Here is a 22,331-nt window from a genome sequence, read left to right as displayed (position 1 = left end):
ATTGAGTCCTATTTAAAACTTTCTCTAAACTGAAGCCATAAATATGTTATTTTCTATTATGTTCCAAAATGTTTATTACTTTTTCTTGAATTACTTTATGTTTGAATGCCAGGAAAGATATCATCTGTATCATATATGGGCAAATTAAAATAAAAATATTCCAATTTCTTTGTCCTAAGTATAGCATATTTGGCATTTAAAAAAGAGAATCTTCTTTCTAGTGTTTGAAAATCAATTTTTATAATTACAGATTATTTCTGAGGCTTAAATTTTTTTCTCTGTATTATTTTAACTACTTAGGATAAAACAAATATTTGATTCTTTGATTTGTTTTTCATTAGACAGCACCAAATAACTTCTGGATTTGCTCCAAAATGGTATTTTCAAACTATATAGAATAACTTCTTCCCAGAAGATTCCAGGAAGGAAGGCCTCACTCCATCGGGCACACACATTTTCCAAGTCATACTGGCAGCCAGGACATCTGAAAACTGGCTGTCACTTTAGCAAGAGAACTTTGTGTATGAAGTTTATGACAAATTTCCTTAATATAGAAAGTAGTAAGTTCATGAAAACACTCTTTATAAGAGTTTGGTATGGTCCCTTCCTTATGTTTTGGTGTCATATCTAAGAAAACTTTGCCTCATTCAGCGTTGCAAATATTTTCTCCTAGGTTTTGCTAATAAAATTTTATAATTTCATCTTTTATATTTATTTTGTGATCTATTTTGAGTTCATTTTTGTGTATGGCATAAGGAAGGAGTCCAGCTTCACTCTTGCATATGGCTATACAGTTGTTCCAGCACCATTTGGAAAAGATTATTATTTTTGCACTGAATTATTTTGGCATGCTTGTTGAAAATCAATTAATTATAAATTTTAAAATTTTTGATAATTTGTTTATATCTATCTCAATTTCTATTTTTTATTACTATACTACTATAGCTTTGTTGTAACTTGAAATCAGTAAGTGTGTGAGTCCTTTTATTCTTCTCCTTTAATTATAATTATTATTGTGTTTTTCTTTTGTGATACTGAATATGGAACCCAGGGCTATGAATATGCTAGGCAGGCCCTTTACTGACCTACATACCCTGTTTTAACTCTTCTTGATCTTTTTGTGTTTTCATAGTTGCTGTTAAAATAGATTTGTGAATTCTCGCAAGAAAGCTAGCTGGAATTTTGATAAGCCTTGCATCAAATCTGTAGATCAATTTAGGGATTACTGCTATTTTATAATATTAAAGCTACAGAATTATAAATATGGATGTCTTCCCATTTATTTAAATCTTCTTTAATTTATTTCAAAAACTTCTATAGTTTTCAGAAAATAAATTTTTACTTCTGTTAAATTTGTTTCCAAGTATTTTATTCTGTTTGGTACTATGGGAAATGGATTTATTTTCTAAATTTCAGTTTTGTCTGCCTATAGATGTGCAATTGATTTTGTAGTCTGAATCCTTGCTGAAGTTATTTAAATAATTTTTGTGGGTTCCCTGTCATTTGCAAATATAGTTTTTCAATTTTGTTTTCTTCATTTTCTTACCTTATTGCTAGGCTAGATTTTCTAGTACAATGTTGAATAAAAGTGAAAAAGTAGACATCCCTGTCTTCTTGCTCTTATAGGAACATATTCGGTCCTTTATTATTAACTATAACAGTGCCTCTTATTTTAGAACTTTTCATCAGATGGGGAAATCTCCCTTCATTCCTCCTCTGCTATATGTTTTCATCATAATAGGATGCGTTAATTGATCTTCAGATATGGGAGCAACTTTGAATTCTTGAGATACATTCTTCTTATTATGACATATAAACATTTTAAAAAGTTGTTGGATTTAATTTGCAAAAAGTATTTTTTGAGGAGTTTGATACCTTCTATTCATAAATGATATTGGTGTTGAAGCTTTAGTCTTGCTCTGGTATCAGGGTAATGCTTACCTCACCAAATAATCTGGGGTGTACTCTGGAAGGGCTTCTGAAGAATTAGAATTAATTCTTTATATATTTGATAAAATTAACTACCATGGTCATCAGAACTGTACTACTCTTAGTAGGAAGTTTTAAGATTCTTATCTCAATATCTTTTATGTGTCTATGAGATTTTAATTTTTTTTTCTGTGTCAGTTTTGATACCTTATGTCTTTCTAGGAGTTTTTCCATTTAATCGAAACTATTCTATTTATTAGTGGGTGAATTCTTTTAGGATATTTTCTTTAAAATATTTTGAAGTGAAATGTAGGCTCACAACAGTGAACTAAAATTCTGGTAAAACAATAAGAACAACAAAATAACCCCCAAAACCAGACCTAGCCCAAGGTCTAAATTAAACACTTACATCATAGCTGAGGGTCAACTTTTTCTGTGGGAAATGCCATTCTTATAGCTCAAATTTATGCAGAGGAAGAGCAACAGCTAAGAAGCTATGCTTACATCCAATCTATTTCTTCTCAGAAAATTTTTTCTCTAAGGCTCATGTTAAGAATTTCCTAATTCCCATAACTGAACAAGGCTCTTGCTGGGGATTTAGCTCAGTGGTTTGGTGGCCTGCCTTGCAAGCACAAGGACCCAGGTTTAATCCCCAGTACCAAAAAAACAAAACAAAACAAAAAAACCAAAAAAAACAAGGCTCTAGAAAACCAGCTTTATGTCTAGGTTGGACTGAGGGAAGACAAGAAATAGTAATGGTGCTGTCTTTATGGAGGAAGTTATCTTTTTTTCTAATATATGTAAATATGTGTGTGTGTGTGTGTATTTAAATTCTTTGGGTTATAGAAGTGCACTTTACCAAGGACTGGCTTCCAGTATGGCTTGGGTATAGGAAGTCTGTACGTGAATCTCATAAGTTGGTGAGGTGAAAAGAGATGCTATTTATTATGTATTTTAATTTCATTTTCATTCAGTTGACTTTGCAAGGGAGGCCTCTAATATTAACAAGTTGGCCTTGTTTCTTAACAACCAGGCCTGACATAGGAAAAGACTTTATGAACAAATCCTCAGTAGCATGGGAAGTAGCAGAAAGAATCAACAACTGGGATCTCATCTTATTAAAAAGCTTCTGCACTGCAAAAGAAACCATCAACAGAACTAAGAGACAACCTACAATATGGGAAAACATTTTACCAGCTGCTCCTCAGACAAAGGACTATTATCTAGAATATATAAAGAACTCAAAACAATCAGCCACCCAAATATAAAGACACAATTCAAAAATGGGCATCTGAAATAGACATTTCTCAGACAAAGAAATAAAAGCAGCAAGTAAATATATGAAAAAATGTTCCACATCACTGGGCATTCAAGAGATGCAGATGAAAACAACACTGAGATTCCACCTACCCCAGAAAGAATGGCTACTATCAAGAAATCAACCAATAACAAATGTTAACGGGGTTGTGGGGAAAAAGGAACCCTTCTCCATTGTTGGTAGGAGTGCAGACTGGTGCAACCACTATGGAAATCAATATGGAGATACCTCAAAGAGCTGGGACTAGAGGTTCCATTTGACCCAGTCATCACTCTGATGGGTATCTTTCCAAAAGAATTAAAAGAATCATATCACAGTGACATATGCACACCTAAGTTTATAGCATCACAGTTTGTAATAGCTAAAACTTAGAAACAGCCCATTTGCCCATCAGTTGGCAGCTGGATAAAGAAGATGTGTTTTTTCTATAAAATGGAATACTACTCAGCCATAAAGAATGAGAAATTAGAGTCATTCATAGGAAAATGGATACATATTGAGGATATACTCCTACGTGAAAAAAATAAGTCACACATGTGTAAATACCAAATAGTTTTTCAGGTGTGAATAAACTATAATAGTACACAAGATCCTAATGGTATAATTGACTGTGAAATAGGAAGAAAAGGACTAAAGGTATAGGGGAAAGTGGGAAGGGTAAGGGAAAGGAAATAAGGGAAAAGAAAAAAATATGAGAAAATGAAAAAATGGAAATAAAGTATTAGTAAATAGGGAAGGGAGGAGGGGTAAAGGGAGGGCAGGGGTAAGGGGAAAAAATGAGAACCAAGCCCTGTCATGTAAAGGTACAAGATCCTAAAGATGAAGGTAACTGTACTGTATACCTAAAATGTACCAATAACTGAATAAGGAAATAAATCAGGCCTGAAATAAAGTTTAGAGGAAGAGTTCTCATGGATAGAGGTAATTTCGGGACCAAGGCAGGAATGAGAAATACTATTTATTACCTTCAAGGCAAATACTGATGTTCTGTGAATAGCTACCTCATGCTTTAGATGATCCAGAGCCTTGCCACTTAAAGAGTGCTCAGTAGGCCAGCGGTACTGGCACTATGGTCCTGGACCCAGCCAGAACTGTAAAATTCCAGGCCTCAGCCCAAGTTCCCTGAATATGAATCTTCACTTTAAGATGTTCAAATGATTTGTAGGGATTCATAGATACCCAGTTCCCCAAGAATTTGTTGGATCTCTAGCCACTGTCAGAATCTCTTTACTGGATTTACAAAGGTATCCTTGAGATCATTGTTCATTGTTACAGTTCAGAAACAGTAATCAGTGCTTTGAAGAGTTGTTGCAAAATACATCTGAGACTGGAGACATCCTGGAGATTGCAACTGGCTGGTCCTTCCAAGGTGGGTTTGAACTCTAACATCCCTCTTTACATCTCATACTGGGAGAAAGGACCTTTCTGGGTTGATGGAAAATTCTGACCCTTCAGTGCTTAATCCTGAGGGATAGGAATCATCATAAGAAAAGCCCGTACTCTCTCACCTATTTAGGTTGCAGGGAAATAGCTGGCCCTAATTTTCAAGTAAATGCAACATTTATATATTTTGTGGATGATTTTAATTTTTTTTTCTGTAATTTAGCCTCTGCTCATTGACTTTCCTACACTTTATTGTCTGGGTCTATATTACCTACCCAAGGAAGAGATTTGAGTCAGCCCTTCTGGCCACAGGGTATCCAGATAATGCCAATTATGCAGAGTCAACTCAAGTGCATAAAGCAATAGATTCTAGAAGTTTTGAGAGGCTAGTGTGTGGGATGGAAGCCCGAGCACCCTGAAGTCTGAGCAGGAGTAAATTCAGGGGCCCCAGCTTACTGATGAGCTCCAAGGTGGGGTACAAAGAGTCTCTTTTGAATTTATTTGAAGGAAGAGATTTAATATTATTCATTTTAGAACCAAGATTCTGAGCTTTCAGGAGTTTGAGTTCAGGGAACATCAAGCTTCAGAGAATTATTTGTGATTGGCCCATGGCTTCATTAGGGACAGCTGAGCTGAGTTGTGTTGCATCAATAAGCCTGCTGGGAATTTATCCCAGTATCTTCAAAGGAAGGAAGAGGTCCTGAAGTTGATAAGAAGTGGACCTAATCATTAGTATTAGAGTGAAGTGTGGCAGGGAACCAGGGCATGTTTATGTCCATTCTTAGGAATTGTTGTCTGATAATAATAAGAAATTGTATTTTATTTGCATAAATTCATGCTTTGATATGTAGAACCCTAGTGTTTTGTTTGCTATTTAGATTGGAAGATATTTGAGTGCAGTGACCCACATTCATGGCTTTTTCAGTTTGCAGAACTTATTAGAATAATGATAAATATTTATAAAAATCCTTTCGATGTTTTTAAACTAACGAATTTTTTCTTCTTTTTATAGAGTTTGTTGGTACATTCTAGGTGTACAGTACAGTTACATTCATTACTGGGATCTTATACCTTTACCTGACAGGTCTTGGTTCTCATTTTTTCCCCTTGTCCCTGCCCTCCCTTCACCCCCTCCTCCCCTCCCCATTAACAAACACTTTATTTCCATTTTTTCGTTTTGTCATTTGTTTTCTTGTCACTTATTCCTTTTCCCTTACCCTTCCCTCTTTCCCCGCACCTTTAGCCCTTTTCTTCCTGTTTCACATTATTAATTATCTCATTAGGATTTTGTGTACAATTATAGCTTTTCACACCAGAGAAACTATTGAGCATTTACATGTGTGACCTATATATTTCACTTAGGAGTGTATCCTCAAAATGTGTCTATTTTCCTATGAATAACTCTAATTTCTTGTTCTTTATGGCTGAGTACTATTCCATTTTATAGAAAAACCACATCTTCTTTATCCAGTTTCCAACTGATGGGCAAACGGGCTGTTTCTAAGTTTTAGCTATTACAAACTGTGATGCTATAAACTTAGGTGTGCATATGTCACTGTGATATGATTCTTTTAATTCTTTTGGAAAGATACTCAGGAGAGGGATGGCTGGGTCAAATAGAACCTCTAGTCCCAGCTCTTTGAGGTATCTCCATTTGATTTCCATAGTGGTTGCACCAGTCTGCACTCCCACCAGCAATGGAGAAGGGTTCCTTTCTCCCCACAACCCCGCCAATATTTGTTATTGGTTGATTTCTTGATAGTAGCCATTCTTTCTAGGGTAGGTGGAATCTCAGTGTTGTTTTCATCTGCATCTCTTGAATGACCAGTGAAGTGGAACATTTTTTCATGTATTTACTTGCTGCTCTTACTTCTTTGTCTGAGAAATGTCTATTTATTTCAGATGCCCATTTTTGAATTGTGTTTTTATATTTGAGTGGCTGATTGTTTTGAGTTCTTTATATATTCTAGATAATAGTCCTTTGAGGAACAGCTGGTAAAATGTTTTCCCATATTGTAGGTTGTCTCTTAGTTCTGTTTATGGTTTCTTTTGCAGTGCAGAAGCTTTTTAATAAGATGAGATCCCAGTTGTTGATTCTTTCTGCTAGTTCCCGTGCTACTGAGGATTTGTTCATAAAGTTGTTTCCTATGCCAATATCTTCAAGAGTTCTCTCTAACTTATCTTCCAGCAAATTTAGTGTTTCTGTTTTAATATTTAGATCTTTAATCCATTTGGATTTTAACTTAGTGCATGGTGAGAGATAAGGGTCTAGTTTTAATCTTTGGCAGGTTGAGATCTAGTTTTTCCAACACCATTTATTAAAGAGGCTATCTTTCCTCCAGTGGGGATGGTCAGCTCCTTTGTCAAAATGAGGTAGCTGAGTACATCTGGAGTTGTTTTTGTGTCTGCCAGTCTGTTGCACTAATCCTCAGGTCTGTTTCTTTGCAGTACCATGCTGTTTTTATCACAGTGGCTTTGTAGTATAGTTTCAAACTGGGAATTATTATACCCACTGTCATGTGTCTATTGCCTAGGATAGCTTTTGCTATTCTAGCTCTCTTATGGTTCCAAATGAATTTTTGGGTTCTTTTTTCTAGTTCTGTTAAGTATAGTGTTGGAATTTCAATTGGCATTGCATTGAATCTGTATAGCAGTTTTGGTAATATGGCCATTTTCGCTATGTTGATTCTTCCAACCCAGGAGCAAGGGATATCTTTCCATTTTCTTATGCCCTCTTCGATCTCTTTTTTCAGAGTGGTATAGTTTTCAGTGTGGAGGTCTTTCACTTCATTTGTTAGGTTGACTCCTAGACACTTCATTTTTTTGAATGCTATTGTGAAAGGAATTGTTTCCCTAATTTCTGGTTCAGTGAGTCTGTTATTTGTGTACAAGAAAGCTATTGATTTTTGGTATTCACCTTGTATCCAGCTACTCTACTAAAAGTGTCAATTAACTCTAGAAGTCTTTTGGTGGAGTTTTTTGGGTCTTCAATGTACAGTATCATATCATCAGCAAATAATGACAGTTTAAATTCTTCATTTCCTATCTTTATTGTTTCAATTTCTTTCTCTTGTCTAATTGCTATGGCTAATGTTTCCAGAGCTATATTGAAGAGGAATTGGCATCCTTGTCTTGTTCCTGATTTTAACGTGAAGGTTTTCAGTTTTTCACCATTTAATATGATGTTGGCTGTTGGTTTTTCATAGATAGCCTTTATTAAGTTGAGATATAGACCATCTATTCCAATTTTTTTCAGGGTGTTTATCATGAATGGGTGTTGAATTTTGTCAAATGCTTTTTCTGCATCTATCAAGAGGATTATGAGGTTTTTGTCCTTGACTTTGTTAATATAGTGTAGTACATTTATTGACTTATGTATGTTGAACCATTCTTGCATCCCTGGAATAAATCCGACTTGGTCAGGATGTATGATCTTCTTGATGATCCTCTGTATTCTGTTTGCTAGTATCTTATTAAGGATTTTTGCATCTATATTCATTAAGGAGATAGGCCTGTAGTTCTCTGTTTTAGTTGCATCTTTCCCTGGTTTGGGAATCAAAGTGATACTTGCTTCCAGGGATGAATTTGGAAGTATTGCTTCCCTTTCAATTTCATTGAAAAGTTTGAGGAGTAATGGCAATAGTTCTTCTCTAAATGTCTTGTAAAATTCAGCAGTGAATCCATCAGGACCTGGGCTTTTCTTTCACTGATTGTAATTGGGGTGTTTAAAATGTTTTTATCTTCTTTGTTCAACTTTGGTAATTCATAAGTATCTAGAAATCTGTCTGTTTCTTTTGTTTTCCATTTTATTAGAGTATAGGTTCTCAAAGTAGATACTAATGATCCTCTGGATTTCTGTTGGATCTGTTGTGACTTTACCTTTTTCATTCCTGATTGCATGGATCTGAGCCTTTTCTTTCCTTTTTTTTTTTTTGATAAGGTTTGCTAAGGGTTTATCAAGTTTATTTATTCATTGAAAAAACGAACTCTTCAATTCATTTATTTTTTGTATTGTTTTCTTAGTTTCCATTGCATTGATTTCTGCTCTAATCTTTATAATTTCCTCTCTTGTTTGAGCTTTGAGTTTTTCTTGCACTTGTTTTTCTAGGAGTCTAACATTCATCATTAGGTTTTTTATTTGAGCCCTCTCTGTTTTCCTAGTGTGGGGATTCAGGGCTATGAATTTTCCCCGTAGAACTGCTTTCATTGTGTCCCATAGATTCCTGTATGTTGTATTGGCATTTTCATGTATTTATAAAAACTGTTTGATTTCTTCTTTAGTTTCCTCTGTGATCCATTGATTGTTCAGCAGAGTGTTGTTCAGTTTCCGTGTGTTTGTGAAGTTCCTACAGTTTCTTATGTTATTGATCTCCAGCTTTATTGCACTGTGATTTGATAATATATAGGGAATAACTTCGATTCTTTTGTCTTTATTGAAACCTGTTCTGTGAGAAAGTATGTGATCTATCTTGGAGAATGACCCATGTGCAGCTGAAAAGAATGTATATTCTGATTTTGTGGGGTGAAATACTCTGTAGACGTCTGTTAAGTCCATGTGTTCCAAAGCTTCTTTCAGTTCTAGTATTCCATTTCTGATTTTCTGCCTACATGATCTGTCTATTTGTGATAGTGGGGTATTTAGATCCCCCACTACAATTGTATTAGTGCTTATTTGGTTTTTCATGTTACTTTATATTTTTTTTCCATAGTTGGGGCATTAATATTTGGTGCATATATGTTTATGATTGTCATCTCTTCCTCTTGAATTGTTCCCTTTACAAGAATGTAGTGGCCTTCTTTGTCTCTCTTAATCTGTTTTGGTTTGAAATTTACTTTGTCTGCGAATGAGATTGCTACCACTGCTTTTTTCTGGGCTCCTGTTTCATGGAGAATTGTTTTCCACCCTTTCACTCTCAGTCTATGGGCTTCTTTTTGCACTAGGTGTGTTTCTTGTATACAACATATTTTTGGATTTTGCTTCTTAATCCATTCTCCCAGTCTATTTCTCTTGATTGGAGAATTGAGGCCATTGACATTGATGGTTATAACTGATATGTTATAACTGATATGACTTCTTATTGTCATGTTATTGTCCTTTTGTTGACTCTTTTTGAATTTTTTGCCCTCTCCTTTTAGTTTCTTTCTTTGACCATTTGATTTGCTCTGTTGGGCCTCATGGTGTTGTGATCTTCATTGTCTTTTTCTAGGATATTATTTAGAATTCCTTGCAGGGCTGGTTTGGTGTTCATGAAGTTCCTCCAGTGTTTTTTGTCATGGAAGTATCTTATTTCCCCATCCATTTTGAAAGAGAGTTTTGCAGGATACATCAGTCTAGGTTGGGGGTTGTTTTCTTTTAGGGCTTGAAATACCTCACTCCAGGCTCTCCTTGACCTAAGGGTTTGTGTTGAAAAGTCTGCTGTGATTCTGATGGGGTTTCCTTTGCATGTGATTTGTTTCTTTTCTCTTACTGCTTGTAGTATTTTGTTTTTCTGTTGGGTTTCTGGGATCTTGATTATTATATGTCTAGGTGTAGATTTTTTTGATCGTGTCTAGTTGGAGTCCTATATGCCTCACTTATCTGTATGTCAAATTCTTTCCCTCTGTTTCAGAAGTTTTCTGTCATTAATTCTGTGAACAGCATTTTTAAGTCATTTGCATTTTCTCCTGCTACTTCATGGATTCCCATCAGTCTTATGTTATTCTTCTTTGCATCATCTAGGAGTTGTTGGATCAATTTCTCATGATCCCTTACTGTTTTTAAGAGACCTCTCTTTTCACAGTCACTGTCTGAGATCCTATCTTCTATACCTGAGATTCTATCTTCACATTCTTTTATTCTGTTTTGTACAATTTCAATAGAGTTTTTAATCTCCGGGATATCTGTTTGAATTTGTTTAATGGATTCCATTTCTTTCTTATGTTGGGCATTCATTGTTTCCATTTCTTTCATATGCTGGGCCTTCATGGCTTCTATCATGGTCCAGAGCTCATCTATTTTTTTGTCAGTTTCTCTTCTAGTATCTCAAATCATGACTCTCATTTTGCTCACCATCTCTATGGTTATCTGGGAAATTATTTCTGTTTTGAATTTTTCTAGAGCCTGATTGATCTGTTTTGTTACTTCCTGTGCTGTGAGTTCTGAGTGTCCTGGTGGTTCACTATTGGACTTTTCATCCTCCTTTGCCCTACTGTTTGCCATTGGTAAACTGGAAGTCTGTCCTTGTGTCTTGCTTAAGTGTTTTCTCATTTTTATTTTTGCTGTTGGATTGTCCTTGATTCAATCTCTAGATTATTAAATCTTCCTGATATCATTGTATTTTAGCTTTTGATTCTCTAATGACTCATAAACATTCTCATTTTCACAATATCAGAGGAAACAACTGGTCAAATCAATCCCTATCCTTTATCCCAGTCGATACAATCAACAACACAATAGGATCAATCACCACTTGCAAATTGACCACTTGTGGTAGTCATTAATCTATCACCTTTAAACCATGAGAATTAAATTAAAATCAAGAAGCAGCCCAATATATGTTTGCAATAAACAAACTCCTTAATATAGCATATTTACCATTTAGGATGGGGGCCTAGATAGAGTTAGGATGAGAAGAGTAAATAAGTGAAAGCACTGGAGAAGATTTCAAATGAAGCCAGAGGACACAGAATGACCATACAATCTTTAGGCAACTGTTAAGCTCAAAAGGGATAGATAGAGTGCAAGTATAAGGACAAGAATATATCCCCTTAACAGCAATAGAGGCTCACTTTCCCTTGAATCTACTGACCCTTGAGTGAGGCACAATGATAGAAAAAAAGAACATTAAGAAAAAAAAAAATGATAAAAGAAGAAATCTGAGTCATGGCACGAGCAGGAACAGAAAGGGAGATGAGGGACAATATGGTGGAGCAAGAGACTGAGTTGGTGAAAGAAGACAGAAAAAAGAATTTACAGAGTGTAATGAGGAAAAGAAAGAAAAGGACAAAAAATGATTTTGAAGGGCCTCTTTCAGACTATATCTCTGCTGTCATAATACACATTGTGTGCAGCCATGTGCAGAACTGAATCCCCCTATCTCAGCTAGTCGATGGTAGAACCCCGTGATGCAGACTGACCTCAGGCCGCAAGGCCCAAATGGAGCTCCCCGACCTCCTGCAGGGTTGAACTCCAAACAGTTCTACTACAGGTTTCCCCCACCCTTTCTTTAAAGATGTTCAAATTTGGGAGCTCAGAAAATTACCCTTTATAACCAGCTATGCCTCTGCAGAATGGGTTCAAGGACTGGCACAATCAGGAGGTCTCAGAGAAGGGGGTGCTCAGCAACACCTGCACAGCTACCCTCCTGGCACTGGAGCAGTAATGGAGGTGCCCATTAGGGAGGGTGTAGCACCTGGACCCACGGACTGGGTGCATACAGGCCAGAGGGAGATCTGATGTCTGAGCAGCTTTTGAATCTCCAAAACTGAGGAATTTGATTCAAGCTGATCAATTTTCTACTTGTCTAGACATATTGAATGGAGGATAATTTCACAAATTAAATGATCTCTAGAGGGTAAACTTATATTTAGAAAACTTTTATTCATTTTACCACCTTTATGAATGGATTATTTTATCTAAGCCTATCTATGGTTCTTCTAGAAATAATTTAGGCAACATTTTGACATCTTCTTGGAACAGATTTTCTTTTTAGTATTCCTGGCACTCATAATGTTTGGTGTAGGCTAAGTGCATTTATTTCCACATTTCATCCCAGCTCAAGGATTTGAGGATTAGAGCACTATTCTAACATCTGATACTTGTATCAGATAGGACAGGGGAGAAGTTTCCACACCTTTTATGAAGCCAGTTCAAATCTGGGAGATTCTAAACTTGTGACCTTTGTAAATAGGTTTTCCACAGCCACCTAGGTGGGGTTGTAGAAAAACATGGTCACCTGAATTCAATAGTTATAATTAGTGGACAGTGGAAGGGAGAAGAGGCTAGTATAAAAGTGTCAGTTCTTCTCTGTCTGCAGTTTCAAGCAAAATCCATTTTTTATTCTAATTAGTATTTAAATTTTTTTTCTTTCTCTATCTTAGTTTCTAGCTTCTGACTTTTAGATTCGATAAAAAGCTCAATATCCTTTTAGAAAAAATTTGGGGGGCTATATGCTTTCAATCTATTTTAGGTCTAGCTTCTCCAGGTATCAGCTTTCTTGGAACTGAGAAAGGCCAGGGTAGCCATTTATTTACCTATCCAGGAAAAGGCTGGCACTGCTGGTTCAACTTCTGGATCCCAGCTGCTTCCTTGATCTCCTGCCAGAATGTGTCTGTCTTACTTTAACTCTCTCCTTGTTTCTTCTCAACTTTTCACACTTTAATCATAGGATACAGGTAACTCTATTTGGTTCTGGCTCTAATGACACTGTGGATACTGCATATGTTCAATAGGGTTTTTTTTTTTAACTTGATACTCCAGCCTATATTTTATTTATTGAATCAAAACTTTATGATATATGCTTAATTACTATTGCTCTCTAATGACAGTCATTTGAACATGCAGATCCATAAGTCATAATAACAAAAAATTCTCCTTAGAATGATTGATCATAATAGCATAAAGTTAGAGTCCTTATAAATGAAAAAAATCTTTTTAAGCTTTTAGTGTCCCTGGCTGTGTAAGTTTGTGCAATTTGCACCAGGATTTTGAATATCAGATATTATAACGTATTTTACTATTTTGTTGTTTGTGTTTATTTTTTAATTTTTTAGTATTGGGTATCAAAGTTAGGAATTTGAGCTTGGAGGCAGGTGTGGTGCCACTGTGCTACATCCCCAGCCCTGTGTATATGGATTTTGAAACAGGCTGTAGCTGTAATTCAGGCTGGTGTCGAACTATTCCTGTCTCAGTCTTCCAAGTGCTCAGATTACAGGCATAGGCCACCATGCCCAACATCATATTTTGATATGATGAAACATTAACTCATGTTTGCTCTTCATATTTTTTCCCTCTTCCATCCCTTCCTCTCCCTTCTGCTCCCTTTCCAGGGTCAAAAGTGTACTAAGTACATCATGTGCTATTCAACAGAGCGGCATCCCCAACCCATTTAATTTGCTTTTTCAAATGAATAGAAGTAGGACATTTTCTATTTAGTGTTTCCTCTGTGTGTTTTGGTATTATAAGGTGTGTATTTCTCTTTCCCCTCTATCCTGAATTTCTAAAAAGTAAATTCCAACCAGAGTAAGGAATCTTATTTTTATATTAAAATTTAATGTTGACATATTTACACTATAAAATATATTTAAATATTCCAGGATGTATTCTCTAAAGAATCCATACTCTGTTTTTTAAAATTTTGTTGGTACATTTAAGGTATACAATGTAACGGCATTCATCATTGGAAATTTGCACCTTTATGTAATCCATTTTGGTTCTTCTCTTTTCCCCATTCCCATGCCCTCCCTTCAACCCCTCTACCCCTCCTATCTACAAAGACTTTGTTTCCATTTTTTCTTTTAGTCATATTAATTCCATTCCTTTCATTCTTTCCCCCTACACTTTCCCTTTCCCCTTTCCCCTTTTCTTCCTATTTCACATTATCTATTATACTTTTTAGTCCTTATTTACACTTTCAGTTTCTCACACTAGAGAAATTATTTGGTATTTACACATATGGGTCCTATTTCACTTCAGAGTATAGCCTCAATGTGCATCCATTTAGCTATAAATGTCTCTACTTTCTCATTCTTTATGGCTGATTAGTACTCCATTTATATTTTTAAAAACCCACACATTTTCTTTATCCAGTCTCCCACTGGTGGGCACTTGGGCTGCTTCCAAATTTTAGCTATCACAAATTGTGCTGCTATTAACATGGATGCACATAAATCACTGTGGTATGACTCTTTTAATTCTTTGAGAAGTATACCCAGCAGGGGGATATCTGGGTCAAATGGGACCTCCAATCCTAGTTCTTTGATTATATCCATACTGATTTCCACAGGGGTACACCAGTGTACACTCCCACCAGCAGTGGAGCAGGATTCCTCTTTCCCCCACCTGCCCCACCAGCATTTGTCATGGGTTGATTTCATGATAGCAGCCATTCTTTATGGGGTGAGGTGGAATCTCAGTGTTGTTTTAATTTGCATATCTCAAATGACCAATGATGTTGAACATTTTTTCATATGTTTATTTGCTATTTCTACTTTTTTGTCTAAGAAATGTCTGTTCATTTCAGGGCCCATTTTTCATTGGGTCTTTAAATTTAGGAGGGCTGATTTTTTTTTTTTAAGTTCTTTATGTGTTCTACGTAGTAGACCTTTGTCTGAGGAAGAGCTGGTGAAAAATTTTTCCTACGTTGTGGCTTGTCTCTTCACCCTGTTGGTCATTTCTCTTGTTGTGCAGAATCATTTTAGTAAGAAGAGATCCCACTTTTTGATTGTTAGTGCTAGTTCACAGGCAACTGATATTTTGTTCATGAAATCTTTTCGGGTGCCATTGTCTTCAAAAGTTCTAACTAATCTCTCATCTAGCCAGTACAGTGCTTCTGCTTTAATATTTAGATATTTAATTTATTTCAATTTTAGTGTAGTGCACAGTGAGAGATATAGATCTAGTTTTAATCTTTGGCAAATTGAAACCCAGTTTTTCCAGATCCATTTATTAAAGAGGCTATCTTTCCTCTAATGAGGGTGTTTGGCTCCTTTGTCAAGGATGAGGTGGCTGAGTGTGTCTGGACTTGTTTCTGCATCTTCTAATCTATACCACTGGTCCTCAGTTCTGCTTATTTGCAAGTACTATGCTATTTTTATTACAGTAGCTTTGTAATATAGTTTCAAGTTGGGGATTGTGATGCCCCTACTTTGTCTTTATTGCCTAGAATTGCTTTTGCTATTCTAGGTCTCTTCTTCTTCCAAATGAATTTTTGGATTGTTTTATCAAGGTCTGGGAAGTATGCTGCTGGAATTTCAATTGAAATAGCAGTTTTGGAAGCATGGCTGTTTTCACTATGTTGATTCTTCCTACCCAGGAACAAGGGATATCTTTCTATTTTTTTCAATCTCTTGTTTTTGGAGTGTTGTAGTTTTCAGAGTAGAGGTCTTTGATTTCTTTCATTAGGTTGATTCCTAGGTATTTTCATTTTTTAGATGCTATTGTGAAAGGAATTGTATACCCCATTTCACTCTCAATGAGTCTGTTTTTGGTGTACAGGAAAGATATTGATTTTTGTGTGTTGACCTTTTTTCTAGCTACTTTGCTGAATCTGGTCATTATGTCTAGAAGACTTTTGGTGGAGTTCTTGGGGTCTTCTATATGGAGTATCATGTCATCTGCAAATAATGACAATTTGACTTATTCCTTTCCTATCATTATTCCTTTTATTTCTTTCTCTTGTCTAATTTCTGTGGCTAATGTTTCCAAAACTATATTGAACAGGAGCAGTGATAGTGGACATCTTTGTCTTGTTCCTGATTTTAGTGTGAAGGATTTCAGCTTTTGACCATTTAGTATGATATTGGCTGTTGGTTTTTTATAGATGAAAAAAATTTTTTCCCAGTCACTAATTGCAATCCTATCATCTGTATCTGAGATTCTGTCCTCTCATTGGCTCGTTCTGCTGTGTAAACTTTCAATGGAGTGTTTTCCACTCAATGGAGTTTTAAATCTCTTGGAATCTGTTTGCATCTGTGTATGGATTCCATTTGTTTCCTATGTTGGGATGCCATTATGTTTCTTGGCTTCTCTATTATTTTTATCTGTGCCCACTCTAGATTTATTAATCATATCTTGTACCATGGGCACAATCTCTGCTATTATCCGAGAAATCATTTCTGATTTCATTTTTTCCATGTCCTCTTTCCTTGTCAGTTCAGGGAGTCCAGATGGTTGAGTATCAGATTGATCCATCTTGTTACCCTTTGGGCTTGCCTTAGGTAATCTGGAAGTCTGGTTTTGAGACTTATTTCCATGACTTTTCATTTCAGTAGATGCAGCCTGCTGTGCCTTTGTTGAGGCAACTTTTTGCTCACCCAGTGGTCCTCAAGTCTCAGCAAGTCACTGAGCAGCTTTTACTCTGCTGCTCACCAATACACCAATTCCTGTGTTTAGAATGGTGGCCTTTTAGATCTCTGAGCTGACCTGTTGTCTGGGTGGGCTTCTGGCTGAGGCCTGTGCATACTTGGGATGGTATCTAGGTGTGCCTCTCACTGAGGCTCTTGTGTAGCTGTTGTCTGGGAGGACCTTTGGCTGGGGGCTGTGTACCCCAGTTCCTGTTGTCTGTGTAGGCTTCTGGCTAGGGTCTCCACTTACTTAGTATTATTGGGGTGAGCCTCTGGCTGTTGCTCATGCATCTGTGCAGTTCTTTTCCAGGTGTGCCCTTGGTTGTGGCTAATGGTACTGCAGGACTCTGGCTGAAGCTCGTGCACCTGTGCAGCTCTTTTCTAGGTGGGTCTGTGGCTTGGGCATGTGTGTCCACACCTTTGAGGCTGGAGTAGGGCCCTGGCTGGGATCTGTCCATGGCCACACCACTCTGGTCCACACAGCTGCCCCCCAGGATCTGGATGCACTTACTGATAGTGTGGCGGGCCTCTGGATGAAGGTCCTGCACCCATACAGCTCTTTTCTAGGTGGACCTGTGGCTTTGGTGGGTGTGCTCATGCCTCTGGTGTTGGGGCAGGTTCCTGGGTGGGATCAGCCTTCAGTAGCACCACTCTGGTCCACACAGCTGCTCCCTGGGATCTATGCACACTTTCAAACTCTTGAATAAATTTAAATCTTGACATGGGACGATTTTTGTTTTTCTTTTTGTGTTGGCATTAGTGGAAATCACATAAAATTTCATTTCACTTTTAGAAATGCATTTTAAATAGCAAAACAGGTGGCTCATATCCATTACAAGCATGGAATTAAAAGTGATCCCCAAGGAGGTGATATGCGGAATAAACCTTATCTATTCCTATTATATACTGGGCATCCAGCTGAAGCAGGCATTGTTTAATACTGGGGACATGAGAGAGAACTGGCTCTGGCCAGTCCTTTGAGATACTTTTTGCTCTGGTTAGATAGAAAAAGAACATGTCATTATAATGGATATTCCATGGTAAAAGAAAAAATCAAGAGAAATTCACATCCAGTTGAGTTGCAGAATCCCAAAGGAGGCTGGTGCATTGTGAAGGGGAGGCATCTTGTCTAATTTGGGAGTCAGAGGCTGCCTCCTAGAAGAAATTGTTTACACAGAGACCTGGAGGACAGGCAGGATTTGCCTGCTTTATCTAAGAGGGCTGATTTGTTGTTCTGGTGGTGGTTATTATTTTTTGTCTTTGTGGATGAACAGCTAACAGCTTTTGTCTTTCTCAGGAGGCACACATGGGTGTCACTGGAAAAAAATCCAGCCCCATGGAAAGTAGCCAAGCAGAAGCCCTGAAGGCCAGACTCCTCTACCAGGCAGTCTGCTCGGCAGCTCAGCGTCTTGACCTGTTTCTGCATAAAGGAAATGCCCACTGAGAGGTGTTGAAGCCACACGTCCTGGCCCTCAGGGATGCAGTTCAGCAAGTCTGCCTCAGACTCCTGTTCTTGCACCCAGTGTCTTATGGGAGGAAGGCAGAAGAGCTATTGTGGAGGAAAATGTACTCTGCTGTTGTCATGTTGCTTATGAAGACCAACAGAAAGCACAAGGACACTGTCGAGCTCTGGAAAGCTCCCTTGTGGGCTCACCTGAAGGGCGGCCTCAAGTCCTGTGAGCATCTCTTTTTATTTCTTCAGGGGCACTATGAATTGAGGTTACAGAGCTACATAGATTGGCCTCATGGAGAGATTCACCTGATCGGCTGCCAGAAAGCAGGACCCACGTCAGAGGAAGAGGCTGCCTGGGCTCGCATGGCCTGCCATTGCTGCCTGCTCTACCTGGGAGACTTGTTCCGCTATCAGAATGAGTTCCAGGACCTGGCCACTGTGGACTTGGCCGAGAGATGCTATTACAGAGCCCTGACTTTGGCCCCAGACATGGGCATGCCCTTCAACCAGTTGGGAGCTCTGGCTGGGAGCAAATACCATGATGTTAAGGCCACTTCTATCAGCGCTGCCTCCATTCAGAAGTGCCTTTTAAGGGGGCAGTGTGGAACCTCGAACAGCTCTATGATCATGCAGGGAAATGTTACAGCTGTCTCAAAAGGTATCAGAGAAGGAAACTGTCTTACAGCCAGAGACAGTGTTGGGACAACAAACGGCTGCTGGTTAGCTTCCTCTACCTTCAGAGTCTCCTGCAGCCTCAGCGCAAATTCAAAGCAGCCAGATTGACAGCCCTGTGCCAGCTGGTTTTGGAAGAATTCCTTCTCTGTCTTTCTTATCAGCCATGTCCACATGGTTCGTGCCAGGGTCCCACTGAGGGAAAGCCCCCCAAGGGCTATTTGATTCTCCCAGATGGCCTCTTCTTCCACATGGTGGTTCTTTGCCTGATGAATATGAACAGGCTGAGGAAAACAGGCTCAAAACAGCACAAACCAGCAGTCCTCTTCACCTTGACCCTTTTCTCTCATCTAATTCAACATGTGAATATAAAAATTCAGAGTGTGCTCCAGTGAGGGAAGCCACATCCGGAGGTGGCTGTCTGCAGTGATGGAAGCCAGGAAAAAGAGACTGGAGCGGGGCACCCAGACTTTCCAGCCTCCAGGACTCCCTGCCATAGGTGGTCCTTTGTCTCCAGTGAAGGTTACATCTCAGCGGCCAGTTTTCACTCCTGCTGTGACTCGGATGAAATGGAGGAGGAAAACGAATCTTTAAGGTCACAGATCCACTCAGAAGCGAATAGTGACACTTCCTGTTCAGATATAAGTCATGAAGAAGGAGGTGGCTTCCTGAATCCAGAGCCAATGCCGGAAAGTGGAGCCACACCCAAAGATGAAGCTGACCAGGCCAAGAAGAAAATAAAGGCATGCAAATCTTCTAATAGTCTCCTAGATCTCTTAAAAACAACTATTTCTGCAAATGTATCTGTGCCATTGGACCAAAAGCTCCAAGGGACATATAGCTTGCATTTGGCTCCTGTCTTCAGTAGCAGCAAAGTGATGCCTCCTGAGCTGAGCCTCAACTCTGTCCCTCCAGCAATGAGGACAATGTGAACAGCTTCCCAGACACTGAGTTCCACACTGGTTCCTCAGGGGGCAGGGCCCCTCCCTTAGCCTCTCCTAAGCATCTGCATCCCATTGAAAAGAACCTGAAAGTCCTGTCTGCGGAGGGGCGGCTGCCCACCCTCAAGGTGATTGTAGGCTGGCTCTGTACCAACCACATCCTCCTCACCTCATGGCGATGGAGTCCGCTGAGCCTAAGGAACCACCTGTGTGTGCTGCTCAATCTGCTACCCTTGGTGGGAGACCTCCAGCAGCCAGGCCTGGGTCTGTTCCACTTCGTGCATGACCTGCTGTGGAGCTGTCAAGGCCCAGAGAGCCCTACCTTCCCACAGCTCCCTGAGGATATTGCTCTATTCCAGCACTCTCCACCTCAGGCTTCCCAGGTTAGAGTGGGTGCACGGCAGGCTCTGTCTGCACTCAGCACCCAGGATGAGGCTGCTGTGGGTATCTGTTTCCTCCAAAGCTTCGGCCACTTTGCCACTAGACTCCCCAGAGACTTCCTGAGGTTTGACTCTAAGTTGGGTGTCTTCATGAGCAGTACACTTGAAAGACCAGAAGCCCTATCTGGGCAGCTTCCAGAGAGACCTTCAAGGATCAGGTTTTTCAAAGATGTTATCCAGCTCTGGCTTCAACGTGAAGTGGCACTGCTAGAGAAGACCCTTAGGGACCCCCAGACTCGGTCAGCTTTGACCCCTTACCTGTTCCCTGACCCCAGGGCTCTCTGTGAGCATCTTTCGGTCATCCAGCAGCTCACCACCCGTGGGAAATTTTTCCTCATCATACCCAAGTTTGTGGTGGACACTTTGTATATCCTAAGGAGAGAGGACCACAGGGCCTTGGCAGCCATCACTTTTCTGGAGGACGACCTGAAGAGAGGAAACCAGTACATTCTCTGCCAGTCCTTTGTGTCCAAGAGGTTGGTGATGCCCAGGATGACCAGGCCAGATTCTGATGCCTGGGACCTCTATAATATTCTTGACTTTTGCAAAGGTCTGCTGGACTCATCCAGGCCAGGAATACCTGATCCCAGCAGCGTGGTGACCGTCATCACTGATATCTGTTTGGACAACCCTAGAAATTTCTCATATCCTCTACAGTTGGTCTTGGGGACAGCAACCGAAGCTGGAATGGAAATCAAGAACATCCTGCACTTCCACAGAGAGTGGAAGCCAATCAGCTAATAGGGTTGAATTTCCATGGTCACATCTCTCTTCTTTCTTCACCTTCAGCATTCATGGGTCAAACTCTATATGTTTCTCTTGTAAGCACCCAATGTTAAGGTAACCACTGTGTGAGTGTTTGTGTCTACCCACAAGTAGAACTTCAGTGTACCGGCTTCTGGAGGCCTTCTTGTTTCCTTTCTTGTCATCTTGGCTTGATGCCACCTTTTCCTTAAAAAAAAAATCTCAAAATTAGGTCCATGCTCAGTGTTCTTTTGGCAAAGCAGCAAAGCCAGGAAGCTCTCCCAGGGGCAGGTCTAGTTCCTTGGATGCTCTACAATTTGCTTCACTCTGTTTTATAACATGAAACATTTAATTTTTTTCAGCTTTAATTGAGTTTATTGGTACATTTTAGGGATACAGTACAGTTACATTCATTGTTGGGATCTTGTACCTCTACATGACAAGTCTTGATTCTCACTTTTTCCCTTTACCCCTGCCCTCCCTTCACCACCTCCTCCCCTCCCCATCTACAAACACTTTATTTTCATCTTTTCATTATCTCATATTTTTTTCTTTTCCCTTATTACCCTTCCCCTACCCATCCCACCTTCCCTACACCTTTAGCTCTTTTCTTCTCATTTCTAAATGACAGTAATCTTATTAGGATCTTATGTTTTATTGCAGATTATTCACACCAGGGAAACTATTCGGTATTTACACATGTGTGACTTATTTATTTCACTTAGGAGTATATCTTCAATATGTATCCATTTTCTTATGAATGAATCTATTTTCTCATTCTTTATGGCTGAGTAATATTCCATTTTATAGAAAAGCCACATCTTCTTTATCCAGTTTCCAACGGATGGGCAAATGGACTGTTTCCAAGATTTAGCTATTACAAACTGTGCCACTATAAACATGGGTGTGCATACTTCTCTGTGATATGATTATTTTAGTTCTCTTGGAAAGGTACCCAGCAGGGGGATGGCTGGGTCAAATGGAACCTCCAGTCCAAGCTCTTTGAGGTATCTCCATATTGACTTCCATAGTGGTTGCACCAGTCTGCACTTCCACCAACAATGGAGAAGGGCTCTTTTCTCTCCACAACCCCGCCAACATTTGTTATTGTGTGATTTCTTGATAGCAGCCATTCTTTGTGAGGTGAGGTGGAATCTCAGTGTTGTTTTCATCTGCATCTCTCGAATGATCAGTGATGTGGAACATTTTCTCATATATTTACTTGCTGCTTTTACTTCTTTGTCTGAGAAATGTCTGTTCATTTTGGATGCCCATTTTTGAATTGGGTCTTTATATTTGGGGGGACTGATTGTTTTGAGTTCTTTATATATCCTTGATAATAGTCCTTTGTCTGAGGAACACCTGGTAAAAATTTTTTCCCACATTGTAGATTGTCTCTTAGTTCTGCT

General features: G+C 38.8%; 1 protein-coding gene across 1 annotated transcript in view; it reads left to right on the top strand.

The window, feature by feature from the left end:
* The window catches only part of LOC109117891 (protein SMG5-like), a 124,152-nt gene extending 103,067 nt beyond the window's left edge, over window positions 1-21,085 (top strand). The window contains 3 exon segments of the mRNA XM_033759937.1: window positions 17,970-18,678; window positions 18,681-19,682; window positions 19,685-21,085. Of these exon segments, the coding sequence (XP_033615828.1) occupies window positions 17,979-18,678; window positions 18,681-19,682; window positions 19,685-20,919 (2,937 nt within the window). The 5' untranslated portion in view covers window positions 17,970-17,978 and the 3' untranslated portion in view covers window positions 20,920-21,085.
* Window positions 21,086-22,331: the final 1,246 nt, after the last annotated feature.

This window comes from Fukomys damarensis, unplaced genomic scaffold (genome assembly GCF_012274545.1).
Source record: "Fukomys damarensis isolate Sample0158 unplaced genomic scaffold, DMR_v1.0_HiC HiC_scaffold_5, whole genome shotgun sequence".
NCBI lineage: Eukaryota > Metazoa > Chordata > Mammalia > Rodentia > Bathyergidae > Fukomys > Fukomys damarensis.
Note: the sequence above shows the minus strand (reverse complement) of the source record. Positions and strands in the feature narration are given on the sequence as shown.